Source organism: Hyperoodon ampullatus, assembly GCF_949752795.1.
Source record: "Hyperoodon ampullatus genome assembly, chromosome: 4".
Classification (NCBI taxonomy): domain Eukaryota; kingdom Metazoa; phylum Chordata; class Mammalia; order Artiodactyla; family Ziphiidae; genus Hyperoodon; species Hyperoodon ampullatus.
The window spans coordinates 16,740,810-16,764,708 of record NC_136917.1 but is presented as its reverse complement, the minus strand read 5'-3'; the positions used below and the strand labels follow the sequence as shown (position 1 = coordinate 16,764,708).

The window sequence follows — 23,899 nt, the reverse complement described above, 5'->3', positions numbered from 1 at the left end:
GAGAGGATATGTCTCTGGGCGGTCAGGGCTGCCGTGTGCAGAGGCAGGGATAGAGCTATGGCACTGTCATTGACACACCCCATCCAGCCTCACCCACGGGCGTTCCACTCCACACCCGGCCATCAGTACCATCCATTGCTTCCATGATGCCGGCTAGTCGTGCTGGGATTCTGCCCCTCCTACCCAAAACATGGTTGAGTTTACCGTCTGCAGAGCTTCTCACAAACCCAGACTTCCTGACTGGCTTATTTCACTTAGCATAATGACTCGAGGGTTTCTCTTGATTGCATTTTCCTTGTTTTATTTTATTTTATTTATTTATTTATTTCTATTAATTTTTTTTATACAGCAAGTTCTTATAAGTTATCCATTTTATACATATTAGTGTATATATGTCAATCCCAATCTCCCAATTCATCACACACACACACCCCCACCGCTTTCGCCCCTTGGTGTCCATCCGTTTGTTCTCTACAGCTGTGTCTCAATTTCTGCCCTGCAAACCGGTTCATCTGTACCATTTTTCTAGACTCCACATATATGCGTTAATATACAATATTTGTTTTTCTCTTTCTGACTTACTTCTGTATGACAGGCCCTAGATTCATCCACGTCCCTACAAATGACCCAATTTCATTCCTTTTTATGGCTGAGTAATATTCCATTGTATGTATGTACCACATCTTCTTTATCCATTTGTCTGTCAATAAGCATTTAGGTTGCTTCCATGTCCTGGCTATTGTAAATAGTGCTGCAATGAACATTGGGGTGCACATGTCTTTTTGAATTATGGTTTTTTCTGAGTATATGCCCAGTAGTGGGATTGCTGGGTCATATGGTAATTCTATGTTTAGTTTTTTAAGGAACCTCCATACTGTTCTCCATAGTGGCTGTATCAATTTACATTCCCACCAACAGTGCAAGAGGGTTCCCTTTTCTCCACTTCCTCTCCAGCATTTGTTGTTTGTAGATTTTCTGATGATGCCCATTCTAACTGGTCTGAGGTGATACCTCATTGTAGTTTTGATTTGCATTTCTCTAATAATTAGTGATGTTGAGCAGCTTTTCATGTACTTCTTGGCCATCTGTCTGTCTTCTTTGGAGAGATGTCTATTTAGGTCTTCTGCCCATTTTTGGATTGGGTTGTTTTTTTAATAATGAGCTGCATGAGCTGTTTATATATTTTGGAGATTAATCCTTTGTCCGTTAATTCATCTGCAAGTATTTTCTCCCATTCTGAGGGTTGCCTTTTTGTCTTGTTTGTGGTTTCCTTTGCTCTGCAAAAGCTTTTAAGTTTCAGTAGGTCCCATTTGTTTATTTTTGTTTTTATTTCCATTACTCTAGGAGGTGGATCAGAAAAGATCTTGCTGTGATTTATGTCAAAGAGTATTCTTCCTATGTTTTCCTCTAAGAGTTTTACAGTGTCCAGTCTTACATTTAGGTCTCTAATCCATTTTGAGTTTATTTTTGTGTATGGTGTTAGGGAGTGTTCCAATTTCATTCTTTTACATGTAGGTGTCCAGTTTTCCCAGCACCACTTATTGAAGAGACTGTCTTTTCTCCATTGTATATCCTTGCCTCCTTTGTCATAGATTAGTTGACCATAGGTGCGTGGGTTTATCTCTGGACTTTCTATCTTGTTCCATTGATCTATATCTCTGTTTTTGTGCCAGTACCATATTGTCTTGATTACTGTAGCTTTGTAGTATAGCCTGAAGTCAGGGAGTCTGAGTCCTCCAGCTCCATTTTTTCCCCTCAAGACTGCTTTGGCTATTCGGAGTCTTTTGTGTCTCCATACAAATTTTAAGATTTTTTGTTCTAGTTATGTAAAAAATGCCATTGATAATTTGATAAGGATTGCATTGAATCTGTAGATTGCTTTGAGTAGTATAGTCATTTTCACAATATTGATTCTTCCAATCCAAGAACATGGTATATCTCTCCATCTGTTTGTATCATCTGTAATTTCTTTCATCAGTGTCTTATAGTTTTCTGTATACAGGTATTTTGTCTCCCTAGGTAAGTTTATTCCTATGTATTTTATTCTTTTTGTTGCAATGGTAAATGGGAGTGTATCCTTAATTTCCCTTTCAGATTTTTCATCATTAGTGTATAGGAATGCAAGAGATTTCTGTGCATTAATTTTGTATTCTGCAACTTTACCAAATTCATTGATAGCTCTAGTAGTTTTCTGGTGACATCTTTAGGATTTTCTATGTATAGTATCATGTCATCTGCAAACAGTGACAGTTTTACTTCTTCTTTTCCAATTTGTATCCCTTTTATTTCTTTTTCTTCTCTGATTGCCATGGCTAGGACTTCCACAACTATGTTGAATAATAGTGGTGAGAGTGGACATCCTTGCCTTGCTCCTGATCTTAGAGGAAATGCTTTCAGTTTTTCACCATTGAGAATGATGTTTGCTGTGGGTTTGTCAAATATGGCCTTTATTATGTTGAGGTAGGTTCCCTCTATGCCCACTTTCTGGAGAGTTTTTATCATAAATTGGTGTTGAATTTTGTCAAAAGCTTTTTCTGCATCTATTTAGATGATCATATGGTTTTTCTTCTTCATTTTGTTAATATGCTGTATCACATTGATTGATTCGCATATATTGAAGAATCTTTGCATCCCTGGGATAAATCCCACTTGATCATGGTGTATGATCCTTTTATGTGTTGTTGGATTCTGTTTGCTAGTATTTTGTTGAGGATTTTTGCGTCTATATTCATCAGTGATATTGCTCTGTAATTTTCTTTTTTTTGTAGTATCTTTGTCTGGTTTTGGTATCAGGGTGATGGTGGCCTCATAGAATGAATATGGGAGTGTTCCTTCCTCTGCAATTTTTTGGAAACCTTTGAGAAGGATGGGTGTTAGCTCTTCTCTAAGTGTTTGATAGAATTCACCTGTGAAGCCATCTGGTCCTGGACTTTTGTTTGCTGGAAGATTTTTAATCACAGTTTCAATTTCATTACTTGTGATTGGTCTGTTCATATTTTCTATATCTTCCCGATTCAGTCTTGGAAGGTTATACTTTTCTAAGAATTTGTCCATTTCTTCCAGGTTGTCCATTTTATTGGCACAGAGTTGCTTGTAGTAGTCTCTTAGGATGCTTTGTATTTCTGCGGTGTCTGTTGTAACTTCTCCTTTTTCATTTCTAATTCTATTGATTTGAGTCCTCTCCCTCTTTTTCTTGATGAGTCTGGCTAATGCTTTATCAATTTTGTTTATCTTCTCAAAGAACCAGCTTTTAGTTTTATTGATCTTTGCTATTGTTTTATTTGTTTCTATTTCATTTATTTCTGCTCTGATCTTTATGATTAGACCTATGGTCAACTAATCTTTATGATCTTTATGATTTCTTTCCTTTGGGTTTTGTTTGTTCTTCTTTCTCTAGTTCCTTTAGGTATAAGGTTAGATTGTTTATTTGAGATTTTTCTTGTTTCTTGAGGTAGGATTTTATTGCTATAAACTTCCCTGTTAGAACTGCTTTTGCTGAATCCCATAGGTTTAGGATCATCCTGTTTTCATTGTTATTTGCCTCTAGGTATTTTTTGATTTCCTCTTTGATTTCTTCCTCAAGTGATCTCTTGGTTATTTAGTAATGTATTGTTTAGCCTCCATGTGTTTGTGTTTTTTACAGTTTTTTCCCTGTAATTGATTTCTAGTCTCATAGCATTGTGGTCAGAAAAGATGCTTGATATGATTTCAATTTTCTTAAATTTACTGAGGCTTGATTTGTGACCCAAGATGTGATCTATCCTGGAGAATGTTCTGTGTGCGCACTTGAGGAGAAAGTGTAATCTGCTGTTTTTGGATGGAATGTCCTATAAACATCAATTAAATCTATCTGGTCTATTGTGTCATTTAAAGCTTGTGTTTCCTTAGTAATTTTCTGTTTGGATGATCTTTCCATTGGTGTAAGTGAGGTGTTAAAGTCCCCCACTATTATTGTGTTACTGTCGATTTCCTCTTTTATAGCTGTTAGCAGTTGCCTTATGTATGGAGGTGCTCCTATGTTGGGAACATATATATTTATAATTGTTATATCTTCTTCTTGGATTAATCCCTTGATCATTATGTAGTGTCCTTCCTTGTCTCTTGTAACATTCTTTAGTTTAAAGTCTATTTTATCTGATATGAGTATTGCTACTCCAGCTTTCTTTTGATTTCCTTTTGCATGGAATATCTTTTTGCATTCTCTCACTTTCAGTCTGTATGTGTCCCTAGGTCTGAAGTGGGTCTCTTGTAGACAGCGTATATATGGGTCCTGTTTTTGTATCCATTCAGCAAGCCTGTGTCCTTTGGTCGGAGCATTTAATCCATTCACGTTTAAGGTAATTATCGATATGTACGTTCCTGTTACCATTTTCTTAATTGTTTTGGGTTTGTTTTTGTAGGTCCTTTTCTTCTCTTGTGTTTCCCACTTAGAGAAGTTCCTTTAGCATTTGTTGTAGAGCTGGTTTGGTGGTGCTGAATTCTCTTAGCTTTTGCTTGTCTGTAAAGCTTTTGATTTCTCCATCGAATCTGAATGAGATCCTTGCCGGGTAGAGTAATCTTGGTTGTAGGTTCTTCCCTTTCATCACTTTAAATATGTGATGCCACTGCCTTCTGGCTTGTAGAGTTTCTGCTGAGAAATCAGTTGTTAACCTTATGGGAGTTCCCTTGTATGTTATTTGTCATTTTTCCCTTGCTGCTTTCAATAATTTTTCTTTGTCTTTAATTTTTGCCAGTTTGATTACCATGTGTCTTGGTGTGTTTCTCCTTGGGTTTATCCTGTATGGGACTCTCTGCACTTCCTGGACTTGGGTGGCTATTTCCTTTCCCATGTTATGGAAGTTTTTGACTATAATCTCTTCAAATATTTTCTCAGGTCCTTTCTCTCTCTCTTCTTCTGGAACCCCTATAATGCGAATATTGTTGCGTTTCATGTTGTCTCAGAGGTTTCTTAGGCTGTCTTCATTTCTTTTCATTCTTTTTTCTTTATTCTGTTCTGCAGCAGTGAATTCCACTATTCTGTCTTCCAGGTCACTTTCCATTTTTCTGCCTCAGTTATTCTGCTATTGATTCCTTCTAGTGTATTTTTCATTTCAGTTATTGTATTGTTCATCTCTGTTTGTTTGTTCTTTAATTCTTCTAGGTCTTTGTTAAACATTTCTTGCATCTTCTCGATCTTTGCCTCCATTCTTTTCCCAAGGTCCTGGATCATCTTCACTATCATTATTCTGAATTCTTTTTCTGGAAGGTTGCTTATCTCCACTTCATTCAGTTGTTTTTCTGGGGTTTTACCTTGTTCCTTCATCTGGTACATAGTCCTCTGCCTTTTCATCTTGTCTATCTTTCTGTGAATGTGGTTTTTGTTCCACAGGCTGCAGGATTGTAGTTCTTCTTGCTTCTGCTGTCTGCCCTCTGGTGGATGAGGCTGTCTAAGAGGCTTGAGCAAGTTTACTGATGGGCTCCTTGTTTTATTTTAATGTGCCTGACACAGGGTTTCATGTGTGGGTTAAACAGAACCAGTCAGATCAGTGGCCTGAGGTGGAAACCAGAGTTAGGAACCACGTACCATCCTCCCAGCATTGTGGGGTCTTGGGAAGGAACCTGTCCTGGTCCCAGCCCCAGTCCACCCTCACCGTGTCCCCCACCTCAGTGCCAGCCCAACCCCAGACTCAAATGTAACCTCAGCACAGCTTGTCACCCTAACATGCCCTCCTCAAGCTTACCCAGATCCGCAATGCCGTTCGCAGGAGCCTGGCTTCCCAGGTCATCTGGTGACATCTGAGGATCTGCTGAGGGTGAGGTGTGGCGGGGCAGTAGATCCGTCAGCACTTGGACCGTGACTACCTGTCCAGTAGTTCCTTTCTGCTTTGGTTTTTGCCGCCTCTCACCAAAGCCACTAGAGGACGACAGTGCTCCATCTTCTAGAAAGAAACAGCCGATCTCTCCCAAGGAGGAGCCTAGAAGTCTCCGTTCTCTGGACCTCAGGACTTCTAGGGTCACTGCCTCATGGTGGGTATGGGGAAAACGTGGTCCCAAGGGGATGGAGCCCTCAGCCCGCATCACATGCCTATCCTCTCTCCTGACCCCCTACCCAGGCTACTCCACTGCCCTTGGCCCATTCTTCTGTCCGTTCTGGAGACTGGTCTGTGGGAGGAAGCCTGCCCAGGAGCCGCCAGCCAGGGGAGTCGTGGGAACCTCTGGAGAAAGAGAGGCTGGTTGTAGCAGAAGGAAAATGTCTCTGGGGACCTTTGCCCCACCCATCATGCTGCCCACAGCCTCTGTGCTCACGCCGCACTCTGCTGCAGACCATGCTTGGGCTGATCCTCTCTGCCGGCCAACCACTGTCCACCCTCTGAGGCCCAGCTCTTGGGTGACCTCCCCAGGGAAGCCTTCCCCAGGACTGGCGCCCCTGAGAACAACTCCAGCTGAAACAACACCGGGGGCGGGGACGGGGCTAGACAGCAAGGCTGGGCCAGGAGGGATGGCTCTAGACAGCCTTGGGACCACCTGTTGGGGGACAGGGGCTTGAGGGAGACCTGAATTGCTCAGAATAATGGAGAAGATTCCTGTTTTTGTGGGGATGGGGAAAGCACTGGAAAAGGCAAATCAGCTAGCACTGGAAGCTGGGGTGTGGATGGGAAAAGCCAGAGACATCTCCCTGGGCACCTCCCTGCATTTCTTTCCTGTGGTGGCATTGGACATCTTCTCCCACACCCCCGTCCCCATCCCTCCCTGGTGGGGCAGGTTCCCCTAGGGGACGCCAAGGTGGGTGTGGGCCAGTGCCGAGGCTGCTGCGGGGATGACCAGGCTGCAGGCAGCTCTCCGCTCAGCTCAGCCGGGGAAGCCTGGCCCTTCCCACGCCCCTCCTGGAATGCAGGGCTGCTCCGGGGAGTTGATCGAAAGTGTGACTTTCCCTCCGGAGTCTGAGGTCAGTCAGCCTCCCAGGCCCGGGCCAGCATTCTTGACAGGGAGCCAAAACAAGCAAGGGGAGAGGAGCCAGGGCCAACTCAGAGTCCTGGGAGCCCCTGCCATCTGATCGCCCCTCGCTTTCATTCCTTGTGGGTAGGAGGTGTGCTAATGTTAGGTATTCCACACTTGGGGGAGGGAGATGTTGAAATCAAGGTTCTACTATTTGGGAGACCTGTGCTGATCACCTGTAGATGCTGCTAGCCGTGTCACAGGCCCACTCCTTGAGGTAGTACAGGGCCTGGATGGAGGCCCAGGGGACTGTGGGGTGACAGAGGCGGCCCCTGGCCCAGCTGGGACAGGGAGGAGTGGGATGAATGGGGGAGGTGGTGTAGCAGGCCTGCAGTACTGGTAAAAACGGTAACCACCTACTGGGCACTTCCTAAGTGCCAGCCACTTCCTGACACGGAGCGTCCTGAGCAGTCCACCATGGGGCTGACATCCTCTCGCCTCAAAGATGCAGGAACTGAGGCTCAGAGAGGGTCAGTAACTTGCCCCGCAGCAGAGGCAGGCCTGGACCCCAGGCTTGTCTGTCTCCCGAGCCCGCGCTCTCATCCCCCTATGCTAGACTCCATCACAGTGGATACCCTGCTGGGAACTGACAAGCCTGAACGCAGCCTCCTCAGGACCTGGGGAGTGAGTGGTTCTACAGCCCCACCTAGAGGCAGGGAAGTGAGGTGCAGAGAGGGGGCCTCCCCATCGCAGCCCCACAGACTTCCGAGATGAACAGCACCCCCAGAAGGCACCTTGGGCAGACCAAGTGCCCCAGTTTGTTGAGGTCTGAGTGTGGATGTGAACTCTGGCCTGTCCGGCTGACTCCTGAGCAGTTCCTCGAGTCCTCAGAGGATGGCTGAAGCCTTTCCCTGTCATCGGGGAGAGGCAGGAGGGAGTCTGAGGCTCTCAATTGAGAGAGAAAGGTTTAGACCTGGGCAGGTCATAGCCAGGAGGGGAGGGGGCTGAGGAAAGGGGACCAGCCTGCCCAAAGCACTCTGATGCAGCTGCCCCAGGGACTTCTGGAAGCTTCCCCTGGGTACATTTAACAGCCAAGGTTGGGGTTCTGTTCCCATAGCTGGATGCCTGGAAAGTTCACTTTCCACATCCCTGTGTGGGAGCCAAAACCAGCTTCCAAGAGCCAGGAGACTTGAGCCTGAAGGGAGAAGCAAAGATTCTCTGTCCCTGGAATTGGGCTATTAGATGTTATGTAAGTTGAGGACCTGGCTTGACAGCTTTTCTCTCCTTGCCCTTCTAGGTGTTGAGTCTGGTTCTTTCCCTTCCACTTCTCTCCCCTTCCCTCCTCTCCCACCGTTTCTTTTCTTTCTTCTCTTTCCTCTTCCTCCCCCTCCCTACAGTTTACTCACAGAGAAGCCATGATGCCGTGGAAGGAGCCAGACGTGGTTCACAACCTGGGCTCCACAGCTCACAAGCTGTGTGATTCAGGCAGGTCATTGCCTTCTCTGAGCCTCTCTTCCCTTACCTGTAAAATGGGACAATAATACCTACCTGAATGGCTGTTTGTAGGATCAATGTAAACACAAGTGAATATGTTCCAGGCCCATTTGCCCTTGAAATATCACTGGGTTTAGATTCTGGGAAATAATTACAAAAAGAAAGAGAAGAAATCCTTTTGTCTTTGAGAGGCCATGCACAGTGGGATAAAGTTACTTAATTTCTCTTGGTCTTGGTTTTCTCTCCATAAATGGGAGTAATGATGGGATCTACCTCAAAGAACTGTCATGAGGATTCAATGGATGTCATTAGCACATAGTAAGTGGTCATTAAATGATTTGTTTATTATTATTATTATTACTATTACGGATTGTTTGTCCTGCAGGAACCCAGGAAATGAGAGAAAGAGAAGTCTTTATATATATTTTTTGGCAAAACTCCTCTGAGGCTAGCTGCATCAGGGAGGCTGAGGGTCAGGGCATGAGCTTTGTACACTGAAGCTTTAGACAAGAATATGATGTGCCTGGGATTATGGCCCAGGCATTGGTAAAAGCCTGAACATCCAGGAGAAAGAAGGATGCTTAAATTACATCACTAAATGATCAAGAGCTTTTATGCCTTGGATTTGATCTGTCCCAGCAGCCTCAGAACTACACTAGTCTGAACATGTCTGTTTTGGGGTCTGCCTTCCCTTTCCAGATTGGTTGATTCTTGAGGGTAAAGGCCATGTCATACCTGATTTTGTATCAGGTGTGGGTGTGTGACAGAGATTGGTTCAGGGATTAAGCTTTTAGATTAAGTTCTGGGCAGACTCTGCCTCTGAGACCTAAGGGAAAGGGTGAAAATGTGCCTCTGAAAGATTTTGCTTCTTTACTCTGGAACAGGCACACCTGGGGTCTAATACTACTTCTACCTTGGAGGGAGCCTGGTTTCCTCCCTGTAAAATGAGGAGACAAATATTGTGGTGAAGATTCATTGAGAGAATGTGTGAAAATCACGGTTTCTTCTGCTTGATAAATGCTGGTTCATTTCTCTTACCCTATTGTTTCCAAAATTCAATGTCACCTAGCTGGGCTGTTCTAACAAGCCAGGAGGAACAGCCCTGGGCAACAACGTCTCTTCTCCCTTCCCCTCATTCCTGATACCACTGCAAGGCTCCACCCCAGAAATCTGGGCTCTAAAGCCTGGCCTGGAGGAAGCCCAACCAAACTGGTTAGCCTGGCCTGGTCTCCACTAGAAACTAACAAGCCCTTATCTCCACTGTGACTAAATTTGGATCTCAAACGCAGACAATCAGCCTGGGAATTCCTGATGAATTCTAGCAAGGGCCAGCTGTTCCTGTTGGGTTTTGCAGAGTAGGGAGATAATTTTTCCAAATAAGAAGTTTAACTTAAAAGTAATAACTGGTCATTATAGAAAAATTGGAAATCATGGCAGGAAAAAAGTTACCAATAATGCCATCACCTAGACACAACTCCCATGGACATTTTGCTTCTATTCTGTTGGTCATTCCAATGCATGGTCAGGTTTTAGGGCTATTGGTTGTTGTTGGTTTGTTTTGTTTGTTTTACATCCATCCAATCAAAGTGTATGTGCAGGGTTGTTTTTGAGTTGTTATTGTTTTTAAAATTTTTATTGGGGTACAGTTGATTTACAATGTTGTGTTAGTTTCAGGTATACGGGAAAGTGAGTCAGTTATACATATACATATATCTACTTTTTTTTTTTTAAGATTCTTTTCCTATGTAGGCCATTACAGAGTATTGAGTAGAGTTCCTTGTGCTATACAGCAGGTTATTATTAGTTATCTATTTTATATATGTGAGGTCGGATCTTAACAAACAGCATCGCGAAACAGAGGAAAGCTTCAAGTGAGCTTTATTAGGGGGCGCTCCTGGGCGAGGTTCACTGGTCCGAGAGAAAGGGGCCAGAGAAGTCGCACCCGGGCGAAGAGGGTTGGGCAGGATTTTATAGGGGAAGAAGGGAAAGGGGTGTGGTGAAGCTGGGAGGGCGCAGGGTATTCCTTATTTGGTGGTCTCTTAGGGTATCGTGGCAATATCTGGTGCCGGTTACATCAGTCTTGGGACCGCTAGTCCCGCCCCTCGAAAGGCGGGAAGGCTGGGCCGGGTGAAAGGTCCCCAGGTCAGTTCCTGGAACTGGGTGGTCCGGAGAGTTTCTGTCTGATGCAACCGGTGAATCTGATTGCGTTCCCCTGCCTCGGGCCAGTTGGCCTTACATCCCGACATCTTTGGTGTAATGGGGCGGCGTTCTGATCTCTGGCTACTTCATGCTGAATGGGGGCGTCAAAAGGGGAGTCGGGTGACCAGAGGTCCGAGGCTTAGGGGAGACCAGTGGGGGGTTCTGTAGGAAGCAAGGTGTAAGGACCGAGGAGCATTTGGTTTGTGGCCACCCGAGAGACTTCCTCCATGTGCCTGCAAAGGAACCTAAGAAAACAGGGGGCAAACATGAGCAAGATACAGATGAGAATTAGGGGGCCTAAGATTGGTGTTAGCCAGGTATAGAGGGTGGATCGCCACCAATCGGGAATTGGGGAGGCGAACTGTTGGTGTTTGCGTTAGAGTTCTTCTCTTAAGCGATGGAGGGCGTTTACGTTGTCTTCGACGAGTCCTGTTTCATTAATGTAATAGCAGCGTTCCTCCTGTAGGAAGAGGCAGGTACCTCCTTTGTCAGCCGTCAGGAGATCCAGGGCTCGTCGATTCTGGAGAGCGACTCGGGCTATGGAGGTGATTTGGCGCTGGAGAGAGGAGATGGAGGCGGCGGAGGCTTCAATGGCTAGCTGGAGTTTATGTTCTAAGTCGCGGGATGTTGAAGCACTATGTGTTAGAGCTCCCCCCTGAGGCCTGCAGCGACCAGGGAGGAGGCGAGAGAGATGCCTGCGACCAGAGGAAGAAAGATAGCTCTTTTCCGACGGGTAAAGGGCGGCGTGATTAGCGAGGAAAATTCGGCTTGGCTATACAGTGTGAGTTGTGGGACGAGAGTAACGGGGATACATGGGGAGGGGGAGGAAGAATTGATCTCTTTTGTGAGGGAACCATTGCACCACAAAAACATGCCTGGTGGTGCTTCAATTGATGTGTTTACCGTGAGGGATGAGTTGCAAAGAAACCCAGTATCAGCTAGATTTGGGCGGCTGTCGTAGATTTTTTGAATCAAGGAATATGGGGAATAGTAGGTGGAACTCCTGGATGCGGGAGGGGCCCAGGAGGGAGAGAGAGACTTGTGGCCTAGGAGGTCGACCAGCCGGTGGGAGGAAAACACGGTTAGTGGGTGGGCCAGAGCCAGTTTGAGTGTTTGTTTGGTCAGTTCGGCTGCTGCTGCTAGGGCCCAAAGGCATGATTGCCATCCCCGAATGGTTGGGTCTAGCTGTTTGGAGAGGTAAGCCACGGGGCGGTAGGAAGGCCCTACAGGCTGGGCAAGGAGTCCAGTGGCTATTCCGGCCTGTTCATCCACAAAAAGGTGTAAAGGTCGGTTTGGGTTGGGCAGAGAAAGGGGAGAAGATATCAGAGCGTTACGGAGGGTGAGAAAGGCCTGTCGAACGGCGGAAGGAGAGGTGAGGGGTCCTTGAGGGGTTTCTTCAGCGGCTAGATATAAGGGTTTAGTGAGGAGAGCAAAGTTAGGGATCCAGTGTCGGAAAAATCCTATAAGGCCCACAAAGGAGAGACTTTGTTCCGCTGTTTCCGGAGGCTGGAGTTCACGGATAATCCGGGTGCGATCGGCTGTTAGACCTTTTGTGGTAGGGGTAAGGTGGAGCCCCAGGTAGGTTACAGAAGATACAGATAACTGAGCCTTGGCTGGGGAGACCCATTAACCGCGAGATCCAAGGTAATTGAGGAGATCTGCAGTATGTTGCCTTGAGAGGCTGAGAGATGGGCTACAAAGGAGGAGGTCATCTACATATTGAAGGAGTGTGCTGGGGGTACGGGAGCAGGAAGTGAGGTCTCGTGCCAGCGCCTGACCGAAGAGGTGAGGACTGTCGCGGAAGCCATGGGGAAGAACTGTCCAGGTGATCTGACTGGAAGTATGAGTATCTGGATCCATCCAGGTAAAGGCGAAGAGGAAATAGGAGTCGGGATGTAGGGGGATAGTGAAAAAGGCATCTTGGAGATCCAGAACCATAAAGTGGGTTGTGGATGGGGGGATACGGGAGAGCAAGGTGTATGGGTTTGGTACTACTGGGTGGAGAGGAATTATGGCCTCATTGATTAGTCGGAGGTCCTGGACCAGGCGATAATCCCCAGAGGCCTTGCGGACAGGCAGGATGGGGGTGTTGCAGGGAAAGTCAGTGGGGATAAGGAGTCCCTGGTTTAGGAGTCTGGTGATAATAGGTTGTAGGCCCCTAAGGTGGGTCTCAGAGATGGGAAATTGGGGCCTTGATGGAAATTTGGAGGGGTCCTTTAGGCGGATGAGGACGGGGGAATGGTGTGTTGCTATTATGGGCTTAGAAGTATCCCAAACTTGGGGATTGATTGGGTTCGGTGTGATTGGAAGAGGGGGATAGGAGGGGGAGGGTTCTAGAGACAGGCCGAGAAGAGGAAGAAGGAGTTGGGAGGAGGGGACCTTAGGGTCAAGTCTAACCAGCTGGAGGGAGGCCCCTAAGTGGAAAAGGACATCTCGACCTAGCAAGGGAACTGGGCAGGATGGTATGACTAAGAAGGAATGAGTAAAAGGGAGTCCTTCGATATGACATGGGAGTGGACCGGTCTGGAGTGGGAAGGATGGTTTGCCATCACTACCCATGACCGAGATCTGGGAAGGAGAAACTGGCCCGGAATAAGTAGGCAGGACCGAATAGGCAGCCCCCGTGTCCACCAGAAATGAGATGGACTTACCCGCTACCTGTAGCGTTACCCTGGGCTCGGCGAGGGTGATGGGTGTCTTCGAGTCCGGGCGCTGTCAGTCGTCAGCCAATCCCAGCAGTTCGAGTGGTAATGCCGTGGGGTCGGCCTGCCCCGCGCGTGGAGACGCTGAGGGAGGGCCAGTCATAGGGCAGTCGCTCTTCCAGCGGCCCGTTAGCCCGCAGTTGGGACAGGGCTTAGAAGGAGGTCGGGGATTGGGACATTGGTGAGCCCAGTGGCCTTCTTTTCCGCATTTGAAGCAGGCCCCCGGCGGGGTTGCCTTTTGCGGGCCCCGTGGATGCTGTGATCCATGGGAGATGGCCGGCCTTAGGGCGGCTACAAGAGCTTGGGTTTGGAGGGCCACCTTCTGGTGCATCAGAGCCTGTCGGTTGGATTCTGCCAAATCCTCATGGCCATTGTAGACTTTAAAGGCCATCTTTACCAGATCTCGAATAGGGGTTTGAGAGCCGTCTTCTGCCCGTTTTAATTTCTTTCGGATGTCCGGGGCTGATTGGGTGATAAAATGGGTGGCTAGGACCGCTGCCCCTGCCTGGGTGTCGGGATCCAGCTGGGTGTAGAGAGTTAAGGCCTCTGTAAGGCGATTGAGAAAGATAGCTGGATTTTCGTTAGGTTCTTGGGTTATCTCTTTTCGTTTTTCAAAATTGACTACCTTATGAGCGGCAGCTTGCATGCCAGCCAGGAGGCATTGGATCATGAGGTCGCGTTTACTACGGCCATTTGGGCCATCCTGATAAGCCCAGCCTGGATCGGTGCCAGGTACGGCAGTCGCTCCGACAGGCATGGAGTTGTCAGTAAGGTGAACCTGATCTGCATGGTTTCGGGCAGCAGTTTGAATTCTTTCCCTCTCGTCAGGGGTCACAGTAGAAGATAGGATCACAAAGATATCGTGCCAGGTTAGATCGTAAGCTTGAGAGAGGTAGCGAACTTCTTTGATGTAGCTGGAAGAGTCGGCAGAAAAGGAGCCTAATCGCTTTTCTATTTGAGAGAGATCTTGGAGGGAAAAGGGAACGAGAACTCTAACTAATCCTTCCACTCCTGCTACCTCCCTCAGAGGGCAGAGGAGATTTGGATCTTGGGAGTCGTGAGAGCGTGTATGTGCACTAATTGGCGAGGCAAGGGGCGTGGCAGGAGAAACCGTTGAGGGAGGCGGGAAGCGGTTGGATGGGCGGAGAGGGTTCGGGAGGAGGAGGGACCGCTTCAGGGTAGGGTGGAGGTTGGAGAGGAGCTCTGGAGCGGGGAGAGGCGAGAGATTCGGGTGGGTCGGCTAGTGGAGATGGGTCATCGTCAAAGGAAATGAGGGGCTTGGATGTAGGACCCAAAGGAAATGAGGGGCTTGGATGTAGGAGATGTCTGTCTGGCAAGAAGGATCTGGGAAGTGGAACAATCGCCGCAGAGGGAGGGGCGGGAGTGTAAATACCAGAAGGCCTGAACGTAGGGGACCTCGGACGATTTGCCCGTCCTGCGGCAGTAATTATCTAGATCATGGAGGATGTTAAAATCGAAAGTCCCTTCAGGAGGCCATTTGGATTGATTGTCTAGAGGATATTGTGGCCAGGCCACAGTGGAATAGAAAATAAGCCGTCGGCGACGGAGATCTTGGGAGAAACCGAGGGCTGTAAAATTGGCTAGGAGACACCCCAGGGGCGTCTTAGAATCTGGTTTCGATTGTGAGGTTCCCATGACCCCCAGTCTGTCCCTGAGTGAATGAAGAGGGAGAGAGGCGTCCCTGGTCTCAGTCTCCAATTCACGGCGGGTCGGAGGGCGGTCAGGCGATTGGGACGTCTCCACAATCACCCGAGGCCTGGCGGGTCGGAGGGCGGTCAGGCGATTGGGACGTCTCCACAGTTGCCCGAGGCCCGGACAGAGGACGGAGGAGTCCCTGACACGGCCGCGATTAGGGACAGGGAGTCCAGTGGGTAGGGACTCTGGGGTTCGGAGGGAACAAGGGAGGGAGACTTACCCCGTTTTCTGCCGGATCGGGTGGAAGAGTAGAGGTTCCCTAGTTGTCTCCTGGGGGAGGGGAGGAGCGGCCCGCGCGGTAACCCGCGGGGCTTGGTACCCCTCCCGGGTTTCGGCACCAAATGTAAGGTCGGATCTTAACAAACGGCATCATGAAACAGAGGAAAGCTTCAAGTGAGCCTTATTAGGGGGCGCTCCTGGGCGAGGTTCACTGGTCCGAGAGAAGGGGGCCAGAGAAGTCGCACCCGGGCGAGGAGGGTTGGGCAGGATTTTATAGGGGAAGAAGGGAAAGGGGTGTGGTGAAGCTGGGAGGGCGCAGGGTATTCCTTATTTGGTGGTCTCTTAGGGTATCGTGGCAATATCTGGTGCCGGTTACATCAGTCTTGGGACCGCTAGTCCCGCCCCTCGAAAGGCGGGAAGGCTGGGCCGGGTGGAAGATCCCCAGGTCAGTTCCTGGAACTGGGTGGTCCGGAATGTCTCCAGGTCAGTTCCTGGAACTGGGTGGTCCGGAATGTCTCCAGGTCAGTTTCTGGAACTGGGTGGTCTGGAGAGTTTCGGTCTGATGCAACCTGTGAATCTGATTGCGTTCCCCTGCCTCGGGCCAGGTGGCCTTACAATTTGTAGCCCCGTTTTTTAGACTCCACATGTAAGTGATATCATATGATATTTGTCTTTCTGTGTCTGACTTACTTCATTCAGTATGACAATCTCCAGGTCCATCCATGTTGCTGCAAATGGCATTATTTTGCTCTTTTTTATTGCTGAGTAATATTTCATTGTATATATGTACCACATCTTCTTTATCCAGTTCTCTGTTGATGGACATTTAGGTTGCTTCCATGTCCTGGCTATTATAAATAGTGCTGCAATGAACATTGGGGTGCATGTACTTTTTGAATTATGGTTTTCTCTGGGTATATGCCCAGTAGTGGGATTGCTGGGTCACATGGTAACTCTAATTTTAATTTTTTAAGGGATCTCCATATTGTTCTCCTTAGTGGCTGTACCAATTTACATTCCCACCAACAGTGTGGGAGGGTTCCCTTTTCTCAACACCCTCTCCAGCATTTATTGTTTGTAGCTTTTTTGATGATGGCCATTCTGACCAGTGTGAGGTGATGCCTCATTGTAGTTTTGATTTGCATTTCTCTAATAGTTACTGATGTTGAATATCTTTTCATGTGCTTTTTGGCCATCTGAATGTCTTCTTTGTAGAAATGTCTATTTAGATCTTCCCTCATTTTTTGATTGGGTTATTTGTTTTTTGTATGTGCAGTTTTATATCTTGATTTTCCCAGTATATTTTAATGTAAACATGTTCCTGTGTTATAAACTCTTTGCTGAGTGCCAGATGCTGTGCCTAGCACATCACCCGCATGATCTCAATAATGCTCACATCCACCCTAAAAGCAGGAGCTCCTATTATTCTTGCTTTGCAGATGAGGAAACTGAGGCACAAAGAGTTTAAGTGTCTGGCCCAATGTGGAGGTGAGGACCAGGCTGTCTGGTTTCACAGCCCATACTATTTCCCAGGGATATATCTGCATCATGTTTTATTCAACCTTTCTTAGACATCTGTTGTTCCTCCCTGCCCATCTTTCCTTCTACATTGCTTCAATTTTCCCATGGGGTCTCTGATTCCCACCCCCCAACCCATAATTCAACAGGTGCGGCTATTGGGTGGAGGTGAGCGCATGTCCTGGGTCTGACCAGTCAGAGCCCCGGATCTCCCCAGCTTCCATGATTGGCTAAGGAAGGGGCACGTGATCCAGTTTGGTCCACGCAGGGATCACTCAAAGGCAGGATGTAGCCTGGACCTGCTGCCAGCTGTCTTGAGAACTTGTGCGGGAAGGGGGGGACAAAAGAGGGCAGAGGCAGAGGGGGAAAGACCACATCCTCTTGCAGCTTTTCAGATTCTGGATCGAAATGCACCCGAAGTGAGTTCTTGGGTTTTGATACTGGACTTCTCAGTTACCTGAGCCTTTTAATTCCCCAAAGGCTGTTCCAGTTGGGTTTCTATCACTTGTAACCAAGAGCTCTTGGCAAGTACAGTTGACCCTCCATATCCGCAGGTTCCGCATCTGTGGATTCAACCAGACTCAGATGGAAAACATTTGAAAAAAAAATTCCAGAAAGTTCCAAACAGCAAAACTTGAATTTGCTGTGTTGGCAACTATTTACATAACATTTGCCTTGCGTTAGGTATTATAAGTATTCTAGAGATGATTTAAAGTATATGGGAGGATGTGCGTATGTTATATGCAAATACAACACCATCTTATATAAGGGATTTGGGCATCCGTGGATACTCCAAGGCAGGGTGGTCCTGGAACCAATCCCCTGATGATAGAATGGTGGGGGACAACTATAAACCCTGGTTGTTGGTCATCAGGCATGCTTCTAGTTTTTCATCATTGTAAATAATGCTGCAATGAACATCTTTACATATAGAGCTTATCCTCAACAAGAATTATTTCCTGGGGATATTTTCTCAGGAGTTACTTGGCAAAAGGTTTGAATATTCTCAGGGTTCTATAGACATTTTGCAAATTGTCTCCTCAAGGCTGGCAATGATTTGTATCCCTCACCTCCACTCCCCAACTCTGTAGGCAACTGTGATTTTTAAAACTGAGTCCTGAAGAGACTTTCTTAACAAGCCAAAGTTGTATTTGTTTTTTTAAACAGGAAAATTATGTTAATATAAAACGGATAAAAAGACAAAAATCAAAACGCACAACACGCAAGAGCACAACACACAGGACCAGTGCAAACCCTTCCCCACCCATCCCCCCCAGGTTTTGAAACCTTTATTACAGATCTCCAAAGATTAGACTGTATTGGAGAGGTCACAGTATTGAATCCAAAAAAGAGACATTTTTAAAAAGGTCTGTACACAGGTAGTGGGGTGGGGCGGGGGACGTATACTTCTTCACTCCGACATCAAATACACAATGCAGAAGGGTTTCAGTGATGAGCACAGATTTCTAGAACACTACCACATATGCTAGTCCCCGGCCCACTTTTTAAAGTTGCTTTCAAAAAGGATTAAAAGTGCACAGACACTTTCATAAGGCACAGACAAATTGTTGTACAAGTCATCTCACTAGGGACTTGAGAAAGACGGTGAGAAAATTAAATACCGAGAGATGCCGGGAGGACACGTGTTCCTGAGCCGGAGTCCTTCTGCCAGAACCGGCGCAGAGACAGGATTGAGCAGCGGAAGGTGACTGCCTCTCATTCGCCAAGAGTTTGCACAACCCTATTCTGGAACTGACTGGGGGTTCTCTGTCGACTTGGGGATTGATTTCCAGCCACCAGTCCCAAGGCCTGAAGGTAGCAGGTAGCTATCTCCCTGTGTCTCCCTGGCAAGACCTGAAGGCGATTATCGGTTGGTGGGGCTCTTGAGGGCTCTGCCCAAGGCCATTTCGGCAGCAACTCAGTGACTACAAGATGCCCGGCATTCCTAATTCAGAGAAGGCCTTTCTGAAGTGTGCAGGGGGCTCTGGGTCTGGAAAGCAGTTGTGTACTCACTAAGATAGACCCCCGAGGTAACAGAATGGCCAGGAAAGCCCATGGACTCTGCCCCAAATGTCTCATAATGTCACTCCCTCTGACATCAGAGCTGGGGCCCTGTCCTCTCAGCTCCGTCCTCCCAGCAGCCCACACCTGGTGGGCACTCAGCAAATGTCTGTTGAATGACTTTGTGTGCGTGTATACATGGTGTTTTACCAAACCCCTGGAGACTCATAACCTGCTTTCTGATTTACTCAGTAAACCTTTAATGAGAACCTACTAAGTGCTACCACAAGACCCAGCACTAGATGGGTCAAATACAAGTTTACAAATCTGCCCACCTCCTGCTCTGGACTGCGAGCTCCCTACAGGCCTTGTCTTTAGACCCGGTTCCCATCCCTTTGTCCAGAACAGAGGCCACGCTGACCAGTGGTTGTCGGATGACCGAAAAAGCATTGCTGTACTTAGGGGAGCAGCTGCCCTGGGTAGCTAAATCCCAGAAGACTCCCAGTTCTGAGAATGGGCTAGAAAAAGGAGTTTGTCTTGACTTGGAAACAGCTCAATTTCTCTGGTGGTTCAGAATGAACAGGCACCAAACCACAACAAAGGGGGCATCCTCTGGTCTTCCTGTCCTCACGCTGGGGGCCCTACTTAGGGGGGTGGTGGTCATGAGGCCCAGGAAGGTGGTGGGACAAGTACCTCCCCAAAGTTGCCCCTGATGGGCACCCTTATGTAACAGGAGGAGGCCCTTGGGTTGGACCCAAGCTCACACGTGGCTCAGCTCTGCCGGGAGAAGGTGGGCAGTAGGCCGATAAGCCTGAAAGGAAGGACACTTGTGCTCCCAGGGTTCCGGGCGGCACAGGGGCTGCAGTCTGGGACTGGAACCCTCACACAGGGGCGGGTGCCCAGCTCTCTCCAGGCGCTGCCCAGGTGAGCTTCAAGGAAGAAAACTCAGTCTCGAGCTTTCTGGGCTCGGGGCCAGGCAGTGGAGAGCGTGGGTTTTGGCATCACGCACTCCTGGGTTTGAAGCCCAGTCCTGTCACCTCCTGCTTCACTTCCAGCACCTTAGTTCTCTTACCTGCCAACTGGGGATAATATCGTATTTCATTGATTCTAGGAGCACAGCTTCTCCACTTAACATGTAAAATGAATGGAGTAAAATGAATAGAATAGCTGTGGCACCTTACAGCTGAAATTGGCAGTGTTTTTCCCTTAGTGGTACATAGAATGGTGTGTTTTGTCATCAGTGGTGTCTTTGATACGACTCAATATGGTACTAAGACCTACCTCACAGGATTGACATGGGGATGCACCTCTCCAGCCCAGTGCCGGGCACACAGTGATGCCAAATAAAGGAGGTGGTTCCCTTCCCTCTTCCTCCTGCCCCCTCTCCAGACAGAACCTAGAGGGCGGTGTGGGCAGCTCCTCTGCAGCACTGAATAAATCAGTTTAGAGCATCAGGAAATGTCTGGTTTTTAGAAGATAAACACACCCTTAACTCCTCTTGGAAACAGGGAGGCTATTTATAGCAGCTGCAGAGCATGTTAAACAGGCCACCAGCTCCTTTCTTCCCAGGTAATAGGTCACCAGGCACATGGCCTGGTCCACCCTGGGTCCAGGCCCTCGATCCCTGGATTCCTGGCAGTGGTTGCACTGACCCTGGCTGGAACCCGAGGGGACAAGAGAGAGGAGCTCGCTCCCCCAGGGCGCCGAGACCACCGGGGCTTGTGACTATGGCTCAATCCAGTCAGGGGAGTTGCTGCCTGGAGAACCACGGTCCTGTGGGTAACTAGCCCTCTCACATGGGGCCTGTGCGTGGCCTTGCCCACACCCAGCACGTGGGGGAAATGGAAGGCTCCAGAGGACCAAATTCAGCTGGGTGCTGAGCGCTGCCTAGGTTTGCAAACTCTTATCTTGGCAAATGCTGGGGTGCCAGTTACTCCCCTAAAGATTCTGCTGCAAAATTAAAACCTGGGCATGTTTCCCAAGTTCATAAGGGAAAAAGAACTAATCAGGGATCCTTGAAGGGGCAAGAGTAGGGTTTCTGAAGTTGAGATCAGGTCGGAATATCAGGCAGAGGAGAAGCAGATGTTCCAAGACCTGGAGCATCACAAGGGCACGGACTGGCTGGCCTTATGGGCCTTGATCTGATGAGGGGGACCCCAGACATGCAGGAAACACTTGTTATATGAATGCAAAAACTCTTCAAGTCTTCCCTTCCCTGCCTCCCTCAACAGAGGAACAGATTAGGAATTGGACTAAAAACAATACCTGTAGGCCTCCCTGGTGGCGCAGTGGTTGAGAGTCTGCCTGCCGATGCAGGGGATACAGGTTCGTGCCCCGGTCTGGGAGGATCCCATACGCCGTGGAGCGGCTGGGCCCGTGAGCCATGGCCGCTGAGCCTGCGCGTCCGGAGCCTGTGCTCCGCAGCGGGAGAGGCCACAACAGTGAGAGGCCCGCGTACCGCAAAAAAAAAAAACAAAAACAAAAACAATACCTATTCTTTGCAAGGTGTCTTGGGCCTTTTAAAATGTGCCAGTCCTGCCAAGAGCTCTGGAGTGGGCAGGTACCAGGCTTCCTCTTGGACAGATCGGGAACTGAGAAACAGAGAGGCCCAGGGACCTCCCTAAAGGTACAGCACAAGACAGAGCAGAGGTGGGGCCCAGAAGGGAATTGCAGGCCTGCCAGCCCATCAGCCCAGGTGTGGTCCGGGAGTCTGCAGAGATGGGCCCAGGCAGGGGGGAGGGGCGAGGGGTTGGGGCAGAGCCAGGGTCCCAGGAAATGCCCGGCAAATAACCCCGGGGAGAGGGAGAGTCCCAGTGTCAGCATTTTCAGTGAGTGTCTCAGTTCCTAGTTAACATCCTAATGATCAGTTAACATCTTAGTAATCAGCAGGGGGAGATAAGCTGAGAATCAGAACAAAGACCGGTTGCAAAGCCCTGCTTCCTTCCCCTACTTGGCCAGCAGGTCATCCTGGTGATGCCCACAGCCGCTGGCAAATGCCAGGCCCCGTATTTCAGCAGGAAATATGGAGAGTTGCGGAGTGACCCTTTCCAACCCCAGGTGGCTCACTGGCATCTAGGATTCTTTCCCTCCCCCAGGAAAAGGGAACCTGTTGCTTGTCTTCTCCTTGGAGACGGTGAGGATGCTACAGACTAAAAGCATATAGGGATGGAGTCAAGGCGTGGTGTGCTTGTAATTAGGCTATCTGGAGCTGAAGGGGTGACAAGGCTTCTGGAGGAGACACCGCCCAGAGCTCTGGCCCCAGCACCCAGTCAAAACTCCTCTCCAAGACTGAGTTAGAAACTGAAAAAGCAAATTGTTCTCTTATGTTCTCCGCCCAACTACTCCCCAAGGAGTTGCCGCTCTGGAGCTGTAAACAATGAGCTATTTTTTCCTCGCCTTAGAAAGTCTGAGTGTCCCTTTTCTATACCACCTGAGGGAGTTCTGTTTAGGTGCAGGCTTTGTACATTCAAAACCAGCTGACGTCACAGCCCTGTAAAGTGAATGACTTCTAGTCACGCTACCGTCTGGGCTCCGGATTGCACATTCCTTAGTGTTAAATAACCTCCTAGAGCCAGGATCCCTGGATAAATACCTACACGTTCTCTCTAGGTCATTCTCACACTCGCCCTCTCTGGACTGTCTCCCTCCCTCCCCTCCCCCTCTCTCACACACACTCAACCCAACCCCAGCAAAAGGCATTGCACAGAGGACGCCATTTCTCAGCTAAGAGGTCACCGGGGGACAGGGCAGTCTGCCAGGCAGTTCCTGAGCTCGCTCTTGGGGGCAAAGCACTTACGAGCCAGAAGCAACCCTCACTTGGACTGAGACCCTCGGGGGCCTCGTGTCCACGACTGTCACGCCTTGCCCACCACTGGAGAGCGGCAGGCAAGATAGCTGCTGCCCTTGGACTCCCCGGCGGCCATGGTGGTTGCCCGGCCCGGGGTGGGGGTGGGCTTCAGAAAGGTGACCTTGCTCTGGTCAAGGCCGTCGGCGGGCCAGGCTACGGCCTGTAGATCTTAATGACGTCCTTGATGGGCCGCCGGCAGATGGGGCAGCAGGCCCGGGTCTGCCTCTTGAGCCGCAGGCCGCAGCCGTGGCACAGGCACATGTGTCCACACGTGTAGATGACTGTGTCCACTTCGCCATCGAAGCACACCGCGCACTCGCTGTTCTTGCTGCCCGCCAGCTCCGGTGGGGAGAACACGGGGGACACTGGTGGGCTCAGTGGGGAGCTGGGGGCCGTCACTGCAGAAAGGGAGAACAGGCAGACCTTAATCCGTGGTTCTCAGGTGGGCTCTGCTGGGGCAGTCCCAAGAAGGCAGGGCTTCTATGGCAGAATCCATGGGGGGACAACTTTGGGAGACACCAGTTTTGGTTATTCTCCTGGGTTTTGGCCCCTTTCCTACGCTCCTACCCCCAAGCATCAAGCACCATTATCACCCTCTGGGATGCCATATCCAGATGTTTCTCCTCCCTACAGCTGAAGAAGGAAAGGATGCGGGGGAAAGGCGGCCACCTTATTTAGCCCCAGGAAGGGCTGGTACAGCCACCAGGGCGAGCCCCTGTCTCCCTGCACCCTCCACGCCCCCATCCCTGAAGGTTTGCCCTTCCTTACCCAGGGATGATTCAGATGCCGAGGAGGACTGGTTGACACTGAAGGCCATATCGGAATCGCTATCGTCCTGGGAGCCGCTGAGGGATCCTGATGGGGATGTGGTCGCAGGGCTGGACTGCAGGGTGCCTGAGACCAAAGAGACTCCATCAGGGGCAGTGGGAGGTGGGCTCTGCTCTGCTAGTCCCTGGCTCTCCACTGCTTTGCACCTTCACTTCCTCATGTATCTAATGGGAGGACAAGAGCTACCTCACAGTGTTCTGCTAAGAACTGATGGAATCGTACAAGTGTGATAGACATCTGGTCTTTGCCGCCTAGCCTCCATTCTTATTTCAGAAACAGCACTGGAATTTTGTTTGAGGCACTACTTCACCCTCACACACACGATCCAGGCCAGGCCAATAAGGACTTCCGCCCTTGGTCTCAGTGGTGGTTCAAGCAAGGCCTGCAAGGCCAAATTCTGTGACTTTCACTAGAACTACCAGGAAAGAAGGGGCCCATTCCACTGGGAGATGAGCCTGGT

The 23,899-nt window shown here is 48.9% G+C and overlaps 1 protein-coding gene across 3 annotated transcripts in view; it reads right to left on the bottom strand.

Annotated features, from left to right (window-relative positions):
• Nucleotides 1–22,764: 22,764 nt before the first annotated feature.
• NEURL1B (neuralized E3 ubiquitin protein ligase 1B) overlaps nucleotides 22,765–23,899 on the bottom strand; it is a gene marked incomplete at both ends in the record, with an annotated part of 37,662 nt that continues 36,527 nt past the window's right edge. For all 3 annotated transcript variants that reach the window (XM_079702598.1, XM_079702600.1, XM_079702599.1), the window contains 2 exons: nucleotides 22,765–23,009; nucleotides 23,380–23,505. In XM_079702598.1, coding sequence (XP_079558724.1) covers nucleotides 22,765–23,009; nucleotides 23,380–23,505 — 371 coding nt within the window. The remainder of the gene's footprint in view (nucleotides 23,010–23,379; nucleotides 23,506–23,899) is intronic.